Genomic DNA, 19,272 nt, shown 5'->3' with positions numbered 1-19,272 from the left:
GAGATGGGCTTGTGTGCCTGGCCTCACAGAGTCTCAGTACCCGCCCTCACAGTGAGCATGCCTTAGTGAGAATGCCAAAGCCTGTTGAAGACATCTCTCTCTGGGAGGGGACAGGAACATACCTGGGTCTTGGTTCTCAATGACAAAGTGCCTCCATAACTCAGAGACTTACTGACCCTGTGTCAAAGTGGGAACTAGGGATTGCTCACCACAAATACAGCATCTGTTATAGCAGATGAGGTGCACATAGACGGGACAGTCGAAGACTCACAGTAGTTCTGTTGGGCTGTGAGGGGGATTTCTTGTTGAGTGATAGCTCCCTAAAGAGGAAATAAAACGGATGGCTTTCTAACCAGCCAGCCATGAAAAATCCACCGCATGAGGCCTGTGTTCACACAGGGAATGGCAGGCTGCCGGTGGAGGCCGATCCAGATGGCACGTCTGGGCGGGGACACATGATCCCAGTAGTTGAAGGCTTTCTTTCCCGTAGGGATGTATTCTGGTGCATGTGTTTATACTTAGCCTTCTTGCATTCCTGCTTGAAGTGGACATTCCGGGAGAGAAAGACTTAAAATACCCGAAGAAAATTGACAACAGTCAATCAACTCTCATTAGGAGCGTACGTTCTCACTAGTGGGCTGGACTGGGCTGGCAGCAGCATACATTTGCAATTGATTAGAACAGTTACAGGGTCTTTCATGTTTTGCTTTTTATGGTCAGGGTCTCATACTATAGCCCAGGCTGGCCCGAGGCTCACTATGCTCTTCAGATTGGCTTTGCACGTGGGCAGTCCTCTGTCTCAGTGCTTCCTCATTCAAAGGATGGGATGACATTTGGCCTTTTTATGCCCTTGAGTGAGGAATATTCTGAGAAATGGAGATGTGGGCGCCCAATGTTCTTACACTAACTAGGGAAACGGTCGTTAGGCCCTTGCCGCAGATGGAACTGGAACTCACATTTCTATTTGTATTAATTTGTTGTCGCATATATTACATCCTGACCACAGTTTCCACACTTCCTCCTCCATGCCCCCCACTTCCTCCCTCCCCATCCACTCCTCCTCCAAACCCCTTCAGAAAAGAACAGGCCTCCTGGGGATATCAACCAAACGTGGTACATTAAGTTGCAGTAAGACTAGACATCTCCCCTCATATTAAGGCTGAACCCAGTAGGAGGACAATGGTCCCCAAAGCAGGCAAAAGCATCAGAAATAGTCCCCTCCTAAGTCCCACAAAAACACCCAGCTACACAATTATAACACATTTGCAGAGGGCCTAGGTTAGACTCCCTAATGGCCGGTTCAGTCTCTGTAAGTCCTATGAGACCAGGTTAGTTGGTTCTGTCAACCATATTCTTGTGGTGTCCTTCACCCCTCAGGCTCCTACAATCCTTCCTCCCTCAGGGTTCCCAAAACTCTGCTGACTGTTTGGCTGTGTGTCTCTGCATCTGTTTTTATCAGTTGCTGGGTGAAGCCTCTCTGATGACAAATGGGTTAATTAGGGAGAAGTTCATTGACTTTTTTTTCCCAGTCTTATTTTGTTCTTTTGTGAATCTCTGGGCTATCCAGCCTCTGGTCCCTGGTCCTCCAGGCAGTGTCAGGCATGGGCATGGGTCTCAAGCTAGACCAGTCATTGGTTGGCCACTCCCACAATTTCTGTGCCACCTTTACCACAGAACATCATGGTGGCAGAACAAATTATAGGGTGAAGGTTTTGTGGCTGGGTTGGGGACACATACATTTGTGTATACAGAGAGGGAGAGAGAGAGAGAGAGAGAGAGAGAGAGAGAGAGAGAGAGAGAGAACCGTGTGCTTAGATATCAGCATCTTTTAAACAGCTCGACATTGGCCTTTAGAGCAAACTATTTAGGCATCCTGAGTTCACAGCTGTACCAGTTCCAATTACAGGGTACACTACTGTAATCTCAGCGCTCACAAGATTACTTTTCTCAACCCCTCAGCCCTCTGAGCCTCTGCAAATTCCATGGATCAGAATAATCTGGTCCCTCAGAAGGTTCCTCCTAGTCCTCTCCAGCCCCACCTTTGCTGTTCTCCACTGTGAGAGCTCCAGCATCAACACTGCTCATGCCAAATCCTGCCCTGCTTCTAAAGTAGTTTCTGAATCATTCATACCCAACACACACACACACACACACACACACACACACACACACACACACACACACACATGACCATTCATGCATGCACACCCTCCCAAATCCAGCAAACAATCCTCTGTAACCAAAGGCATTTCTGTATTCCTTCCCTTTGCCCCAGACCTGCCAGGACCGATGGCCGCGTGTCTGTGAGCTGCTTATATTTACGTCCTTCACAATGGTTCTGGTATTTATCTGCAGCACAAGCAAATGAACTTGTTTTGATCAACTTCCAATGTGCGGGCATTTTTGTTCCACTCTATAGTTGATTTGTTTTTTTAAAAAATCTATATTGTAAAGAACATTTTGTTCCAAAAGTCAAAACCGTACAAAGCGATTCACTTGAGAAAAACACTCTGTCCTTTATTACTTCTTCCCCCTTCATTCCTGTCCATTGTTTCCTTCTGTTCTTAAGTGCATGCACAAAAGAGGGCAGGAAAGAGGGTTGTATGCCTCTGTGCATAGGCAGGTACCGTGTGTGTGCATGCAGAGCCAGAGCCAGTTGACCCCTCTAAAAATCCCCATCTTTTTTTTTTTTTTGACAGGGTCTCTTGTTGGACCTGGAGCTTGCCATTTTGGCTAGTCTGGCTACTTACTAAGTCCTAGAATCCATTCGTCCCCATTCCCCCAGCACTGTGGTTATAGGCTTGTAACCACACATGCCTGGCTTTCCTCCTTAAATGCATGTCATCCAAACTTGGGACCTCATTCAAGCACTGGACCCACCAGGCTCTGTCCTCAGACTTCCAACCTTGCACTCTGCTCTTTCAGGTGCACCAGATAGAAGCACGTCTGCTTTCCTATTTCTCTTCCTTCATAGGCAAAGGACAACAATGTATTAAATGCACATTTTTTTATACAAACACTGTTATATTTTCTCTTGTTCACACACCACAAAATTCTGGACCCAGACAAGTGGGCTCCTGGAATGTAACTGTTTTCAGACTTTCCGGTCACTTTCAAAGATCTTATCATTTCTACCAGTAACTTTATTCAAATAAATGTTTGCAATAGGGACTATCATTTAACTTCTTGGTAATGAGCACCTTAGAAGATGATAGAATTCTACTTAAAATGGAGTAACCCTTTTTGTCATCACCTGAGGTTGATCCCAGATGCAGTAGACTGGAGGTGAGACCGGGGACAGGACGTGGTGGTGGTGGTGGTGGTGGTGGGAAACCTTGCTTTCCTATGAAAGGTATTTCCATACAGGCATTAGCAAAATTATTCTGAGAAGTCGTCATCACAGAAGGGTTTTACACATGCCTGCTTAACTGTACTCCACTACAATGGGCAAAAGACCTGAGAGGCAGGCCTATAGTTCTAGTGTAACTGGTAGATGTGATGTTACAGTAAAATTTTACTTTCTGACATTCTTAGCTGCACAGGGTAACATTTAGCTAACTTATGTCATCATTTTTTAAGGTACTTGAATCATGTATGAACCAGAAGAATGTTGTTAGTAGGTGATAATCTATATTTGGTGTGGTAAGACCAGAAACAAAACATGACAAAGGTCTGACCCAGGGTCCTTTTTGATAAATAATGGAACTGAAGACCTATTTAATCTTTATGTTTAAGAAACCATTGGCTCCTTTGGCTTCCCATGGGTATACTTCATGCAGGTCTTCTGAGTTTTACTCAAGGATGTGGCTCTGGATTGAGTTTAACTCTTGGAGTTGAGACTGACTTTGGAATTATCCCAGGCTAAGCTGTCATTTGCTTATGCTTTGGGAAGCTCTGATGGTCTAGAAACCTCATCTGTCCTCTTCATCTGGTTATGTTAGTAGCAGGGTGCCCTCCAAGTCTCTTTTGCATTATCCCCGGGAGTGCTTTGGGCCAGAGATCAGAGGGTATGTCCTGCTCACCCTACAACCCTACCTAATTTCATCTTGTGTGATAAGCCCGGAACCTCCCACGACTTTGCCTCTCGGTCCTCTTCAGAGGGCAAAATGGAGATAGGATGGCCCTACCAGGGCCAAGGATAGTCCTAGAGTCTGAATAGTAAAGAGAATCAGGGGCAGTGAGTGGGAGCCTTTCTTGAGAGCAGAGAGAAATCCCTGGGCAAAGATTCCAGTTTTGCTGGATGCTTAGGTACCCATTCAGCCACCAAAAGGCCTGGAGCTGAGGGAGGGGCAGGAGGAGAGCAAGTGGGGGTTAGCTTGATGAAAGTAGCTTATCTCCTCCCACCAGAGTTAGTGAAAGAGAGCCATGCTGGCTTTGCATTGGCTAGCAGGTGTGTGGGACACTGCAGTCTCTGTGTTGGGGTGCTGGGGTCTGTGTGCAGAAGCCTCTCTGCCTGTAAGGGTACCCGCTTCCTAGCAGCTCTCGTTGTGTGCCCCAGGCCCATAATTCACATAGCTTGGCTCCTGTTAGCAGTTAACATTTGGACATGCAGATGGTTCTTGTATGTAAAACCTGGGCAGTCATGCACCCGACTCTCAGGCATGTCTGAGCAGGTGTGGGGTTTTGTGTATGTGTATAGAGACAGGGTTATGGGGTTGCAGTCAAGGGAGGCAGAGAAGACAACAAACAGTTGGGGACACTCGTGTATCTGCCAAAACCTTCCCAGCGCAGGTCTTCCTATAATTGAGCAGAGGGTTGCTCTACCTCTCTGCCTTCTGCAGGGCAGGCTGGGAGAGATCACGGCCAGAGGCAAAGATTAACACAAACATGAGTACTTTCCCAGGACTGGAGGTCCTGCTGCAGCAGGGAGACCTGGGCTGTAAGATAGGTTCATTGGATCCCTGCCCACTGCTCTAGGTGTTCTCTCTGACCTCAGCTTGGATCACTTGGTACCCTTCCTTGTGAAGTGGGTGGCCGGGTATCACAGTGAGTGGAGAGAGTAAAAACTCCCACAATGACAGCCCAGGATGCTTTAGGTGTGGGCTTCTCTAGATCGGTCCCGAGGGGAGTGGTGTACTTTCTAGCAAATCATGCATGTGTGTCAGTGTGGTCTTCACAACTCTGATGCCCACACTGCTGCTTTAGGGGGACACTGTCTTCTGTGCACTTGTGTGGCTCCGCAGCTGTGCTCCTGTCACTGTACTCAAAACTGTGTGTGCTACTGTAAGACCACTGCACAGCCGGGCACCGGCACCCATGGATGTCCTAACGGGTCCTTTGTCCTCTCTGCCTCTCTCAGAGAATTCTCCAAGGAAAGAGAGAAGGCTAAAGCACGTGGAGATTTCCAGAAGCTTCGGGAGAAACAGCAGCTGGAAGAGGACCTCAAGGGCTACCTGGACTGGATCACCCAGGCAGAAGACATTGATCCCGAGAACGAGGAGGAGGGTGGCGAGGAAGGCAAACGAAACAGTAGGTGCTGCCCTTCCTTCCCTTGAGCAGACAGACCTGCTGTGTGATTGAGGTGCTGCAGTGTGGCCCCCATGCCCTGAGCCTCTACCCCGGGGCTGTGAGTAAAAGACACCTTCCCAGTTCCCCCGTCCTGTCTGCCTGTTGACATCACAGAGAGAATAGAGCGTCTGTGCACACTCTGAGTCTCCACCTGAGGCATGGGGTCTAGGGGCGTAGGTAAGATGGCAGGGTAGCCATTTGCATTGTGGGCCTTGGGAGCTCAGACCCATTTCTCTGTGGGCCAAGGGTAGAAGAAGATACATCTCAGCTTAGGGCTATAGGGAGGGCATGGCTTCTCTCCTCTCGGTGAGTTACTGCTTCACCCGCACAAGGATCTGAGAAGCAGGTCTCTTCCACCTCTGTGCTCTGTGGAGTGGCTCCCTCTGGTATCCTCCACACCGAGCTGAGTGCTTAGGCCATCAGGCTAGGAAGGACCCAGCTGATTGTAGTAGGCAGCAGTTAAGAGGCCTGAGAGTGAGTCAGTGCTTGCTGCTTTGTAGCCCACCTGCCTAGGCTCCACACTGTGACATCAGGCACCCTTAAGTGCTTTCCCCAGGAGGCAAGGCCCAATAATCAGTCAACCACTGGAATTAATTGTTTGTGCCGATCACAGAGTCTCACTTACAACACACTTTTCCCACAGCTGTGCTCTTAGTCATCCTGGGAGCACTTGGGTCTTGGGTGAAATCTAACGGCACATTTGACTACGATGCTTCCATTTAGTTTCCATTCTGGAATAGTTGATAGCAAAGATGGAGAACACGTTTCAAGAACAATGTCCCTCGAAAGGCCTGGGAATCCAAGGCTCACCTACCGTGTAGAAGATATTGAGTAAGCTCTTGCTGAACAGAGCCCTTGAGAGTCAGGGTTTCTTCTTCCTTAGATACATTCACAAATGACTACAGCCAGTGCTTGAGATCCCACAAAGGACAGTGGATACCCCGGGAGCTGTGGTGAAGAGCTAGGACAGGTGGGGCCATATGGCGTGGTCTGGAAGGTTGGTGTCTGTGGAAGAGCACTTGAGTTTGAGGAGAAAGCTTCCATACTGAGACTACCATGAGTGAGCAAAGGCCATGTTCCAGGACTCAGTTGGGTTGAGCACAGTGGGTTTGAAGGCAGAGTGAGCCACAGTGGGCAAGTCAGAAGAGATTTATTTCAGCTGACTGCTTATAGTCCATGCAAGAGGGACGTCAGAGCAGAGGAACGTAAGGTAGGAACCTAGAGGCTGTAAGTGAAGCCCAGGACATGGGGAATATGGTTGCTCCTTCCTCCTGATTTGCTCAGCTTGTTTTCTAATAGAGCCCAGGACCACCTGTCCAGGGCTGATGGTACTGTCCACTGAGGGCAGGACCCTTCCTCGCCATTCACCAGTTAAGCAAATGCCCCCCAAAGACTTGCCTATCAGCCAGACTGATGGAGGCGATTCCTCAGCTGAGTCTGTCTCTTCTCTGGTGACTCCAGCTTGTGTCAAGTTGACAAAAACTAGCCAGTTCAGAGCATTATCTAGCCTTTTCTTCATCTGCAGCATTGACCTGTGGAAGCCTTGCTTTACCCTCAAAAGCTTAAGGCAGTGTGCCGTGTATAATCTAGAGAAAGGATGGTCTCCTGTTCTCAGCCGTGCACCTTCTTTCCTGCTTTTAATGTATCACTCAGATGGCCTCTTGCATAGCATTGGTTTGTCATGTCCTTGTTGCTCCACCATGAGATATAGACTGTACTCAGCCTCTTGGGTTGCTACTGTCCATCGAGGTAGAGGTTTTTATTTTCATAAATGACCTGTGCTATGAAGCATGGTTTTTCCTGGACTTGGTGTCTTCTGAGGGTCCTAACAGGATCACTGTTTATGTGAGGTTGGCCTCACCTGTGTCCTGTCACTTTCTATAAAGAACATGACTATGAGATGACCAGTCTCTGAAGCTGTTACTGTATTGACAGACCAACGGGCTACTCTTAGAGGCCAGGAGGTCACAGCAATGCTGGAGTGCAAGAGTGAACGTGCAAGGGAGGCTTTGTGGAGCTCCACTTCTGGGTTCTTGGGCTTGCTGTCAGGGAGCCGATTGAAGTCAGGCACTCTGGGAAGTGCTCGAATTTTCTGATCTCTGGTCTACAAGTGATGGCTGAGTGTCCAACCCTGACTGTACTTTACAATCTACCTGAGGGTCTCATCTCTTTCACTCCCTGGCTCAGAGGCCCTAGTTGTTTAAGCAGATGGCAGGGGACCTCTCTTTGTGTGCTCCTGGGAGTTAGTCCCAGGGAGCCCTAGTTAGGAATCTCTGAGTCTTGACCTGTATCAGTGGTTGAATCTCTCATGGGTCTAAGAATTGTCTGGAGGGCCCTATCCTAGGTATCTGATGCTGATGACAGGGAAGTCTCCTGTGAGCATTCTTGGGCTATTTAAGATATCCACAGTGTAAATTTGCTATTAGAAAGCTGCTGCACCACAATTAATTGAATAGACAAAATTATCTCAGAAGGTAGCTCCTGAGCATTTGGGGAATTTTCAAGGATAATTTATTTAACTTTTCGCTGAGCTTCAAATTTCTTTAAGAAACCCTGCCAAGTCTGTGGTGTGTGTGTGTGTGTGTGTGTGTGTGTGTGAGTGTGTGTGTGAGATTTTTTTTTGGACATTTACAGCTGCTTCTTCATGAACAATGGTGTTATTCTAGGGCTATTAAAATCTGGAAGTCTAAAATTCTATTTTAATCTCTTTTTTTTTTAAAAAAAAAAAAAAGAAAAAATAATGAAACCATTTTAAAAGGGAGCCCATTCTAAAATTCTGACCAAATAAATCAGGGCAGCCTTATTGTGGGGACTCTTAGGGACCAGTAATTCCTCTAAGTAGTAATAATTGATACCCAAAGAAAGGAGGAGCAGGTACCTGCTGCCCCCATTGCCCACAAGAGTACCTGACTGTAGCCTGCTTCCTTGTTGGTCCCAGAGTGGTGGCCACTGCCCACCCACCTCTCGTTGCTTCTTCTACCATGGGCCTCAGTGCAGAAGGTCACCCTGGCTGCCTGCCTGGCCAGTGCTACCTGATTTTTGTTTGTCTGTTTGGTTTCCTGCATTGGATTGTTTCAGGGGTCAGCAGAGAGTCACAGGTGGCATAGCTGTTTGTAAATAAACACCATGGTGCTTTGCTGACCTTGTTTTGAAAGACTGTATTTGAAGAATGCAGCTCAATTGGTAAAGTGCTTGCCTGACCTGCACAAAGCCTTGTGTTTGGTCCCCAGCTCCTTATAAACTGGACACGGTATGCCATAATCTCAGCACTGGAGAAGTGGAGACAGCGTGATACAAAGTTCAAGGTTACCCTTGGAGACCAGGCTCCAGGATGTGTAAAATTCTATCTCAAATAAAACAAACAAAAAAAAAAAGAAGAAAAAAATCACATTTCTTTTTTTTTCTTTTAATTTATAAGACAGCTTTTTAATCACAAAGTATCCCAAAGAAGCTTAGAAATGAAAATATTCTATCTACTAAAAGCCATAGAAGAAACAGCAGCAGTAGGTAGGTGGCTCACGATAAATATGAGTCCAGGTCACCTATCCTCTCTGGAGGAGCAGCTGGCAGTGCTATGACTAGGGAGACTGATGGGAGGGCCAGCCCTGGGGTCAGAGGTCAGATGCAGTGCCCACTGTCATCTGCCCTGGCCTGCTCTCCCCTGGGACGATTAAATCAGCACATGCCGTGTGGCTTTCATCACAAGCTTAAGCAGTCTGGTATTTATTTACTCAAAGGTCATGGGGCGGCGATTAGCATTTATCAGGCATTTCATGTGTATCAGATGCTATTCCTGGGGCTATGGGCACATGAGTTCTTATTCTTCACACTGCTCTATGAGACAGGAACTTGATGGATGAGGAAATCAGAGTGTGCCAGCCTTACATAGCCTCCCGAGGCTGCACAGTCGTGAAGCGCTGCACTGGAGTTGGAACCCACCACTGTTGGCTCTCAGGGTAGCAGTGTGAACCTGAGAGAGTGGGGCCTAAAAAAAAACAAGGTGGAGTAAAGTCCCATGCAATAGCCAGCTTTATTCAGAGTATCAGACAGTTTATACTCTAGCAGTTAACAAGAGTCACCTGAGAAAAGTGTACAGTCAGGAGGACAAGACACACATGGCAAAACCATGCTTTTCCTTGGAGGAGTAAACAAGTAACAATGGCCAGTTGTAATGAATAGTCTGAATGAGCTCACTCCTATCCACTACAACCCCCCGGGAAGGGCACATAAGCGCATTCCGAGAACAACCCACATCCTGTTGCACTGAGGTTACAAGACCTCTTGTCTTAGTTACTTAGAGTTTTCTCACAAGGTCTCAGAAATCTCACACAGCTTTGTTCATGGGCTATGTTCCAACTCATGGGTATTGGAACATTTGTGCCATGTTCTTCAGGGTTAGGTTGGGGAGGGGGAACTTGCAGTGTGGAGAGAGCATGCCCTTTGTAGAAATGCAGTAGTCCCACTAAGGTGTAGGCCCGTGTTCCCATGCCTTTGCCGGCCCCAACATGGCCCCCTGTACTGCCTGTGCACTCCCATTTCTGAGCATGCACATGTAGACTCTACTTTAGAGGTTAGCTGGATGGCTTGGCATGAGTTCAGAAATGCAGCACTGCTAGATGTCAGAGAGTCTGTGACTGTCTCCCTTGTGACCTGATGACCATTAGGGGGATTTAGTAACAAAGATGCTAACAGTTATGGGTGGTCATGTGTCCCTGGAGTGAAGCACATTGCTTCTCTTACCTTGGTTCTCATTTACTTCTTCCTCCAGCAACTCTACCCCAGGAAGTATAGTCAGGCCCAGTCCTTGCTAATATCATACAAGTAAGCAACACTAGGTAACCAATCCATGTTCATACAGCAGTGGGAGGTACAGTTGTCAAAGTCCAGAGCCCACCTTCTTCACTGCCACCTGCCCTACCCCAGAGACCAGTCCTGATTGGCATCACACCCCCAATACATACCCAGAGCCTCTGACTCCCTGAAGGGCACTTTCCTTAAGCACTTTCTTAGATGCAAGGACAAATATAGGAGACCTGTGTCACAAGCTAGCTGGTAGATTGCTCATTCAGAATAGGTTCTCTGGGACAGGTTGACAAATGCCCTCAACCCTTCAGATCCTGAGCTATAGATTCCTAGCTAGGAGGAGGGGGTGGCAAATGTGGATTGGAGACGCGTCTCAGGCCTCCGCTGTTCTGCACTGGACCAGCTGTTGCTGCCCTGTCTGCCTGCCTGCTTGCCTGCCTGCCTGCCTGCTAGGCTGCCCGGTTTGTATTGCTCTTGCTGCCCTCTACTGTCTGGTAATGGAATTGCCTGTGTTCAACCTGAAGGGGTCACGGTGGCCGATTTGCTAAGAGAGGATAAGAAGAAAAGGAAGTTTTGCTGCTTTCGACAACGCAGGGCTAAAGATCACGGTAACTTGCTGAGGTGTTGTTCTTGCTCTGTGGAGGCTCCTTGCCTGACATTTCTGGTTTCCTCTCCCTGTGCATAGGCATTGCGTGAGCTGCATGCGCTGTGTGGTGCGTTTGGAAAATGCCTATGTTTTAATCGCTTGGTTTCTCTGATGCTTGGTCATGCTTGGTCTTTTGGCCTTTCCCTCAAACGTGTGGCATCACTGAGATGGCACCTTTTTGTTTGCACTGTGCCTATGAAGAAGCCTCTGAGCCAACTGAGGGAGCTCGTTTGATTCAGTGTGAATATTCTTAGCCTGGAAGACACGCTTGGAAATGCTTTTCCTTGAATGATGCTTTTAAGTTTAAACTGTTTAGAAATTCCAATAATGTTATTTGGCTGATTTTTTTTTCCAGGCTACATGTTTCAAATTGCTTCTTGGGCGTCGCTGGCTCATTTACCCAAGGCCATGCTAAAGCTAGTAGTCTCAGCTTCAAGAGTAAGGGAGGTAACCCCCCCCCAAAAAAAAAAAACCAAAAAAACAAAAAACAGAACAAAAGCCATCTGGGGGCACTCAGTTCTCTTCAATGAGAATAGCCTTATTTGGGAAATATAAAGTTAAATATAAAGTTTTGTCCTAAATAATGTTGATCAGACCCTTACCCTGTCCCCAACCACTTGACAAAGCATCTAGGATCATTAACATAGAGATGTGTATACCAAGAACAGCTTGCCCAGCTGTCTCTGGGTCACTGCTGTAGTTGGGTAGCAGTGCAAGCCTTGCTTGGATACCTTGGCATGGACAGCTTAGTGCTGACACCAAGATGGACCCCAGTCAGAAAGAGGAAAAAAATCTTTGAGAAGACATGGACTGCAGAGGCAGAGAGCCAGCTGCTCGCCAGCCACTCGCCCAGAAGAGGGACACACGGCATGGTTTTGTTGCAGTGTGAGAATGCTGAGCTCAGAGGTTAAGTGGGGTTATCTGTGTTAGAATCCTAGCCTCCTCAGAAGGCCTGAAGAGGAAAGGCATCAGGGGATAGTCAGATGGAAAGCATTTGGCTCACAGAGCCCTAAAAGCTCGAGAAGGAAGAACTCTGTAAAGCTTGCACACCAATATAAGCCAAGGGTGGAGCCGACCTGCTTGGGTTTAATGTTTACAACATGCTGATAGAGAGGTAACCCGTCCTGGGGGCCACTCTTCTCAGTAGCAGCGTGGCCTCTGGGATGGTTTAAAGATGTGAAAGAGAGGCAGCCACCTTATCTCTTTGAGGAAGCTGACTTCCTGGAGTGAGCTGTTCTATTGCTGGGAACACAGACCGACTCTGCTGGCGATGGTGGGGCGGGAACCTCATGCGGTTGCTGTGCCACCTTTCCCACAGTAACAAAGAGAGTAGTTTTTCTGGGCACAATTCTTGGTTCAGACCTGGAGGCCTCGGTCTGACCTTGTCCCACATTTCCCAAGGTGAATGTGGCTGCATCATAGAAATCCCTCCCTTTGTGTGAGCAACACGCATTAGCACAAGCATATAGTGGTGCCTTCGGGGGGCCACTTGGGACTTTGGGGTTTAGCCGTGTGTCACAGCACGACACTGCTCACGCTTGCCGTGAAAATGATGCGAGGACAGAAGAGCTTGGGGTCAGACCCCTGTTCCTCGGGAAGGGAGCACAGTTCTGCACTGATGCGTTATCCAGCCTCACCACTTGCCCCATCCCTTGGGAAGCTTCAGCAGCATCAGGAAATACTAAAAGAAATCCCCAAGTGTGGGCGAGAGCTTGTGCTGAGAAGGAGAGATACAAGGCTCTGTGATAAGCTGAGTGCACACACTGCTCTTACAGGGGTGGGGTGGGGAGTTTAGTGCAGGGCACCAGCACTGTATAGGTCACAGGCACCTATAGCTCCAGCTCCAGGGCATCTAATGCCCTCTTCTGGCCACCTGCATGCGTGTGGCTTACGTTTACACTTAACATACATACAAAAAATTTTTCAGAAGGTAAAATAATTTTAAAAGCAAGCCACTCAGAGTCCCAGGACATCTATGCAAGCAGCTGCTGTCGTGACAGCTTTCAGAAGGACTGCAGAAGAGCTCAGTGTGGCATATTGAAAAGCCTTCTCCCGGGCTGCTGAGGTTGGAGGATCAGGGGGCTCCTGGGGCTGACTTAGGCTCTTGAGGAGCCACTCAAATGTTGTGTTCTATATCCTGGATATTAGGCCTGGAGAGGACTTGGATTCAGGTTCTTCTGGGCAGGCCGCAGGGCTCCTAACTCCTGAGTGGGTGGTGGGCAGTGGCTTCCCAGTGCTGCTCAGGTCCTGGTCTCCTTGAAGGGCTGGGAAAATGTCGGGAGACTTCATTCCTCAAGGGCCAGTAGTGAAACCAGACAGCTGTGGGTGTTTCTGTTCCTCCTGAGAGCTGGTCAAAGGTAACTGGATCTTGGAGGAGATACTGGCCTGCGGCTCAGGTAACATAGACACAACAAACGCATGCCCTAGTTATGCAATGATGAAGCCAGGCTTCCCCGACTGCTCCTCTGAGTCTTTGACCTCACTGAAAGAAGTGACCTGGTGAATTGGTGAATGCCACTCCAAGGTGCTGCCCAGTTGCATAGACTCATTTGTGTGTGTGTGTGTATGTGCGCGTGCGCGCATATGTGTGTGCATATGCATTTGTGTATGCCTGCCTCTGAATTTGTACAGCTTACAAGTATGGCTGTGAAACACGTAGTTTATAGAGTGAAAGTTGATGAGGAAATATCTGTGCATTGGTTAAGGATACTAGGTATTGTGCTAGCTTGAGAAATGTCCATCATTTGGTTATTTTGTGAAGTATAGTTCAGAGTGGAAGCCAGGCCTGGTACTCGTCCATGTTAAAGAAAAAAACAGTGACCTGCCTCCTCAGGGAGTGGCTCCAGGTAGGGCCTGGCCTAGGCTGTCTATGCTACCAAGGATGCGCTAGGCAGCTTTTCAACATCCCCCCACCTGCAGCAGCACCCAGGTTCCTCCCAGCTCCTCTCCTTCCCCCCCCCCCCCCCCCCCCCCCCCCCCCCGGCTTCTAGTGCTCTCCCCAGAGGTCCAACACCTGAAGTAGAAACAGACTTGTAGCTCCTCCCTATGAGATGGCTCTAGTGTGTTCCTGTAGGGGGTGACTGGCATCTGCAAACAGCAGGAGGTTCTGAGAGGTCTGCCTAAACCCTAGCAAAGCCCCAGCACTGACTCCTGCTGGGGACAGAAGGGTAGTCACTCCATAAGATGCCATGGAGGCCTTAGGAGAAAGGCACCTGTCAATGGGTTTATCACATGAATTTTTGTAATCCTTCCGACTTTGACTTTTATAGAGTTGCAATAGTCACTAGTACAGCTTGCTACTATCTCCAGGAACTGGGCTGGTCTGCTGGGTGTAGTGTGTAGACATGGGAATACTTAGTAGCACTTAAGCTTGTTCCAACCCTGTGGTATATCAGCCTACTTAAGCATCTATACTGAAACTGCAGGTATGGTGTGCCACACAGGGATGCATCCTGAGTGGGATGGGAGTGAGCTGTCTATCCCTGTGGCAAGTTATCTGGGCACTCACGTCGTTTGCTGTGTACTTCCAGGAGCCTCTTCCAACACTGATGGATTCTTCTGTCTTGGTCATTTTTAAAGTGTAGATGAGAACATTTGAGGGCTAAGTGTAGGAAGGAGGCTCTACTCAGTCACTAGCATGAAAGTAAATGTGCAGTGTGTAGCCATGGAGGATAAAATGCTTAATGTGGAAGCTGAGCCCACAGCCCCACCCCAGCCAGGCCCACAGCCCCACCCCAGCCAGGCCTACAGCCACACCCCAGGCAGGCCCACAGCTCCACCCCAGCCAGACCTGCAGCCCCACGCTCTGCAGGGGGTGGGTGGAGCTGAACACCGGACTACCCAGCTCTGCAGAGCTTCGGCCCCTTGCTCAAACTGAGGGACCTGATCAAGGTTCAAGCATACAATGTCTTCATCCTCTCCCTTCCAGAGCCCTGATGACATCATTCTGGAATAGACACCACACTCCTGGGGACCCTGTAAATGATGGTGACTGCAGGGTTGCTGTCCCTACAACAAGCTAAATTAGACAGTAACTCCTCTTAAGTAAAAAAAAAAAAAAAAAATACACACAGAGTGGTAGCCCCCGCTAACTCAGAGATATAGTTGTCTGTTCACACTAGATGCTTCTGGACAGCAATGAGAGGGGCCTGGGCAAAATGACTCCCAAATTGGAGTGCTTTGCTTTCAGAGATCCTCTGGAGAGTTTTTCTGATACCATTGGCAGGGTCTGTGCTTGGGCACCTTGCCCATGACCTGGAGCCAGGACTGACACCCAGTGTGCCTCATCCTGTTCAGTCCTGACTGACACCCAGTGTGCCTCATCCTGTTCAGTCCTGACTGATACCCAGTGTGCCTACAGCCCTGAGGCAGATACTCTTAACCATATAGATGAAGACATGGAGACGGGAAGAAGTCAGGCCACAAGTGGGAGTTAGACTTAGGACTGATAAGCACACATTACTCTCTGGCACTGTCCTACCACCCCAGAGAATGAGTGGGAGAGTCTGAGGCAGGGAGGCCTCATCCTCTCTGTGTAGCCTGGCCTCAGGGCTCCACAGTTCCCAGTGTCGGTTGCCATTCACGGTGTGGGGTTTGTCTCCTGCCTTTCTGCCTGCACAGCCTTGGGAAGCAGCTAGTAAGAGTGGCTCACTAATAATTAGCATAGAGCCAGGGATGGAGAGTGATGTGGCCCCTTGGTCACAGGCCGACAGTCACCTACCTGCCCCCATCAGATTGTAAAATGAAGCTATAGGGATGAAGAGCCACGTCGCCCACTGACGACGGCATGCATGAGACCTCCAGAGAGTAAAAGCCACAAGACTTCTTCTGTTCAGAGGTTTACTTTTGAACACTGGTAATGTTTCAGTATGACAAACATGAGAATTGTGGGGTACTTAATATGGACAGAAATGGCCCTGAATGTGTGGTTCACACTGCCATTCTATCACTAGGAAATTGAAGTTCAAAGAGAGGCAGATGTTCTCATGAAGAGTGGGGCAGATCAGGGCCTGGAGATTCCCCCAAATACACAGCACATGTTAAGCTACCTCAGCCTCAGAAACCAGCAGCTATCCCAGGTCACAAAGAGAGGGACTCCTGGTGGGATCTGAAAAGAGTTTCCAGTGTGGTCTTCCTCACCTGTCAGTACAAGGGCAACTTGCAACAAGCTGCTACAATGATATTACAGCCTAGTCTTACAGATGGGAGCATAGAACAGACAGGAGAAGGGGGCTGTGTGTGTGTGTGTGTGTGTGTGTGTGCATGGGTCTTAATGGAGTACTTGCTGAAGGATGTTCCTGTGTCAGATGATGAGACTTCCTAATTTGTTTCTTTCCCTGTGTCCCGCCCCTCCCCCCACCGTGGGTTCCAAAGTGAATGGAGGTTTGTAGTTGGTTGCTTTGAATTCAAGGAAAAGGAGCAGGAGAGTCCCAGGAGTGTAATCAGTCAGCATCCATTTGGCCTCTGCTTCTGAAACCTGGGCCTGGATGTAGCCGCTAAGCCTCCCACAGCGACAAGCTCAGCTTCTTGTGTGTTCACAAAGGGCTCAGGGACTTCCCTTTGTGCCCTTGGGAAACAGGGCTCTCTGACCTCTGGGTCTATGAGTCAGGTCCCACCTTTCTCCTTGCAGTGAGCTTTCTCTCTCTTTCCTCAGCAGGGATGGAAGCCACACAGTCAGTAGAGAGAACAGTAATCCTACACCCCCACCCCCAGCCCAGTCCCACCCCACCCCCACCCCCAGCCTGGGGCTCACAGTGTCCACCACAGTTCTATAGGCACTGCTAACAGTTTTTGTAGATGAAGTTTGAGGTGTCCTTGCTCAGGGGAACCGCCTGACCACAGGAGCAAGGCTTTCGTGTGGGTAGTGTAAGGTTCTGAACACTGGGGCTCTGCCTCAGGAAAGAGATGTCCATGAGTCTAGGTGGCTCCCCCAGCTTCAGTTTGGGCTTCCTCCTCTCTCAGCTCCACTCTGTCTCCCAGCATAATCAGGCATCTCTCCCAAGGGCATCTTGCAGAGACTCCTGAGATAGCTCCATTCAGGGACATCTGCCCCTCACCTTCCAGGTGACCACATGTCAGTTGTTCGTTGGCTCTGGGGGATCCAGGGACCTCCAAGCACTAGTAGGCCCGTTTTACATCTCTGCCCCTTCTTCTAAGGATCCTGATGGACATAGGTCTCAGAGACATCAGACCTGGGACTGAAGTTGGCCCTGCCCTGCTCGGTGATTGGCAAGAGCCCTCACCTGCTCTCTGCTCCAAGGCTTTCCTTCTGCTTTCATAGCACTCCAGTGCTGGCTTATTCAGAAAGTACCTTCCCTATGCTGGCCGTACACTCTCAGTGGAGCTTAGACATCCAATCAACTGCCACAGACTGAGTGGAGCTCCTGACATTTGAAAACCGTGTATGCACGTGTCTCTATGCACTGCCTCCTCCAACTGTAATAGCTTGTCTTTGGTGTGCTGTAAAGACCTCTCCAGGAGCCGTGAACTAATCCCCACTCTGCAGAAAGGGGCAGTGGAAACATTCCCATACTGAGATATTTGTATACCTTCTCTGTAGTGCTGTGATAGAGAGAACAGACCTGTGCCAGGCCTGCCGGCTCCATTCACTGTGACACCTTGGCTTCTTTTCTTGGGAAGCATTTGGGTCACCAGAATTGTCTCTTGCAGGTGATATTGGCTTTCTCAGCAGCCACCGAAAGCGAAGGCTCAGCCTGGCGCGCCTGATAGCCCTCCTTCCGGCATCCTGAGAGTCTGCACCTGGCCCACCGCCTGGCATGTCATGCCACAGCACGCTGTCTAAAGCCGTTTCTTCTCCCCACAGCTAGCATGCCCACCAGCGAGACTGAATCTGTCAACACAGAGAACGTAAGTGGTGAAGGCGAGACCCAGGGATGCTGTGGAACTCTCTGGTGAGTGTGGAGGCTGCTCAGCCTCCTTACCCCACTTTAAAGATGCTAGCGCTGAGAGGGTACCCCCAGAGGACAGTGGAGTCCTTGGGCTCTGGGAGGAGATCAGCTGTGCTCCAACAGGCTGCCTCCAACCCTTTGGTACCCCTCCTCCTATACCAGGTCTGCTGGGGCATCTCAGCATCTTGCCTACCCCTGCTGTGACGTTGTCTGCCTAAGGCAGGGCATGGGAAGTGTGCTTTTTAACCCAGCCACCTGCTCTGTTCATTAGGTGCTGGTGGAAAAGAAGAGGCGCGGCCAAGACCGGGCCCTCTGGGTGTCGGCGGTGGGGGTAAAGGCTGATTTCTCCTCCCACTTGGGTTTGGTATCTGTGCTTTGAAGGAAGAGCTTGAATGGCAGAATTGCTGGCTAGAATGTGCCACATACTTAAATCTTCCTTCACCCATGGGACCTTCCAACCCCATCCCAGGCAGCTGGATCCGGAGGCCTCGCCCTCCACTGCTCAAGGCCCCTTGTTTTGGAGCTGTGTTTGCACTTCCCTTTCCTGACCACGTGGGGCGCTATCCCCTTGAGGGTTCCCAGGCTTTTCTCTAGATAACTGGGCTGCAGTAGCAGGGTTGGGGGCAGCAATGCAGAATGTGCTAAGAACTGCCTGCTTTGGGGAGCCCTGTGCTGATTTGACTTGTTTGCTTCCTGCCTGCATCGTTTACATCTTATTCCTCCAAAGGACGGGTGTCATCTTTAAGAGAACTCAACCTCATTTGGGGCAGAGGTTCATAAATATGACACACACACTATTGGGAGGTATGGCAATGGCTCATGGAGCAATTTCACCCCCTCTTTATGACGTGAAGTGGGCTGGGAAGGGACTTGCTGTCCCCATTTTACAGATGAGAACACTGAGCTTTGCAAGGCATGCTGTGTCCCCATCCTTACCCTTGCCGTGATTGCAGGAGCCAGGCAGGAGCAACAGTTGCTAGTGTTGAGACTGGGGTTGCAGGCCACAGTGGCCCAGCAAAGTGGCTTCCGCTGGAGGGAGGGAAAGGAGAAGGACCCTGCACCGGTCCATGGCCACTCTGGAAATCTGAGCCTTCTCTCGTGCCTGGGCCCTTGGGGGTGCTACTGGCACACCGTTAGCACCTTGACATCTGCTCTGGCCTTAACCAACTGGCCAGCTGTTAAGAATCAGCCACGGGGAACCAGAGTTCTGGCTTCTGTGCATGGCTTTAGCCATCTCTACTTCAGTGATGGGCGCATGTGCTGAACCTTCCGTATGGGAGTCTTAACGCTGTTTTCTTCCCTTTCAGTCAGGCCATCTCGAAATCCAAACTCAGGTCAGTTCTTTCAACTTGCTTTCCCTCCCTCCCTCCCTCCCTTCCTCCCCCCACTCCCCCTCCATCCTTCCCT

General features: G+C 49.4%; 1 protein-coding gene across 6 annotated transcripts in view; it reads left to right on the top strand.

The window, feature by feature from the left end:
- Window positions 1–19,272, top strand: part of Cacna1d (calcium voltage-gated channel subunit alpha1 D) — a 458,457-nt gene that overhangs the window by 350,631 nt on the left and 88,554 nt on the right. For 5 of the 6 annotated variants that reach the window (XM_021182191.2, XM_021182193.2, XM_021182194.1 and 2 more), the window contains exons 9-11: window positions 5,300–5,469; window positions 17,781–17,868; window positions 19,173–19,199. In XM_021182191.2, the coding sequence (XP_021037850.1) occupies window positions 5,300–5,469; window positions 17,781–17,868; window positions 19,173–19,199 (285 nt within the window). Of the gene's footprint in view, window positions 1–5,299; window positions 5,470–17,780; window positions 17,869–18,136; window positions 18,197–19,172; window positions 19,200–19,272 lie in introns of all 6 variants that reach the window. The other variant, XM_021182190.2, reaches the window with a different exon arrangement.

This window comes from Mus caroli, chromosome 14 (genome assembly GCF_900094665.2).
Source record: "Mus caroli chromosome 14, CAROLI_EIJ_v1.1, whole genome shotgun sequence".
In the NCBI taxonomy this organism is placed as follows: domain Eukaryota; kingdom Metazoa; phylum Chordata; class Mammalia; order Rodentia; family Muridae; genus Mus; species Mus caroli.
This window is presented reverse-complemented; position numbering and strand designations above follow the sequence as displayed.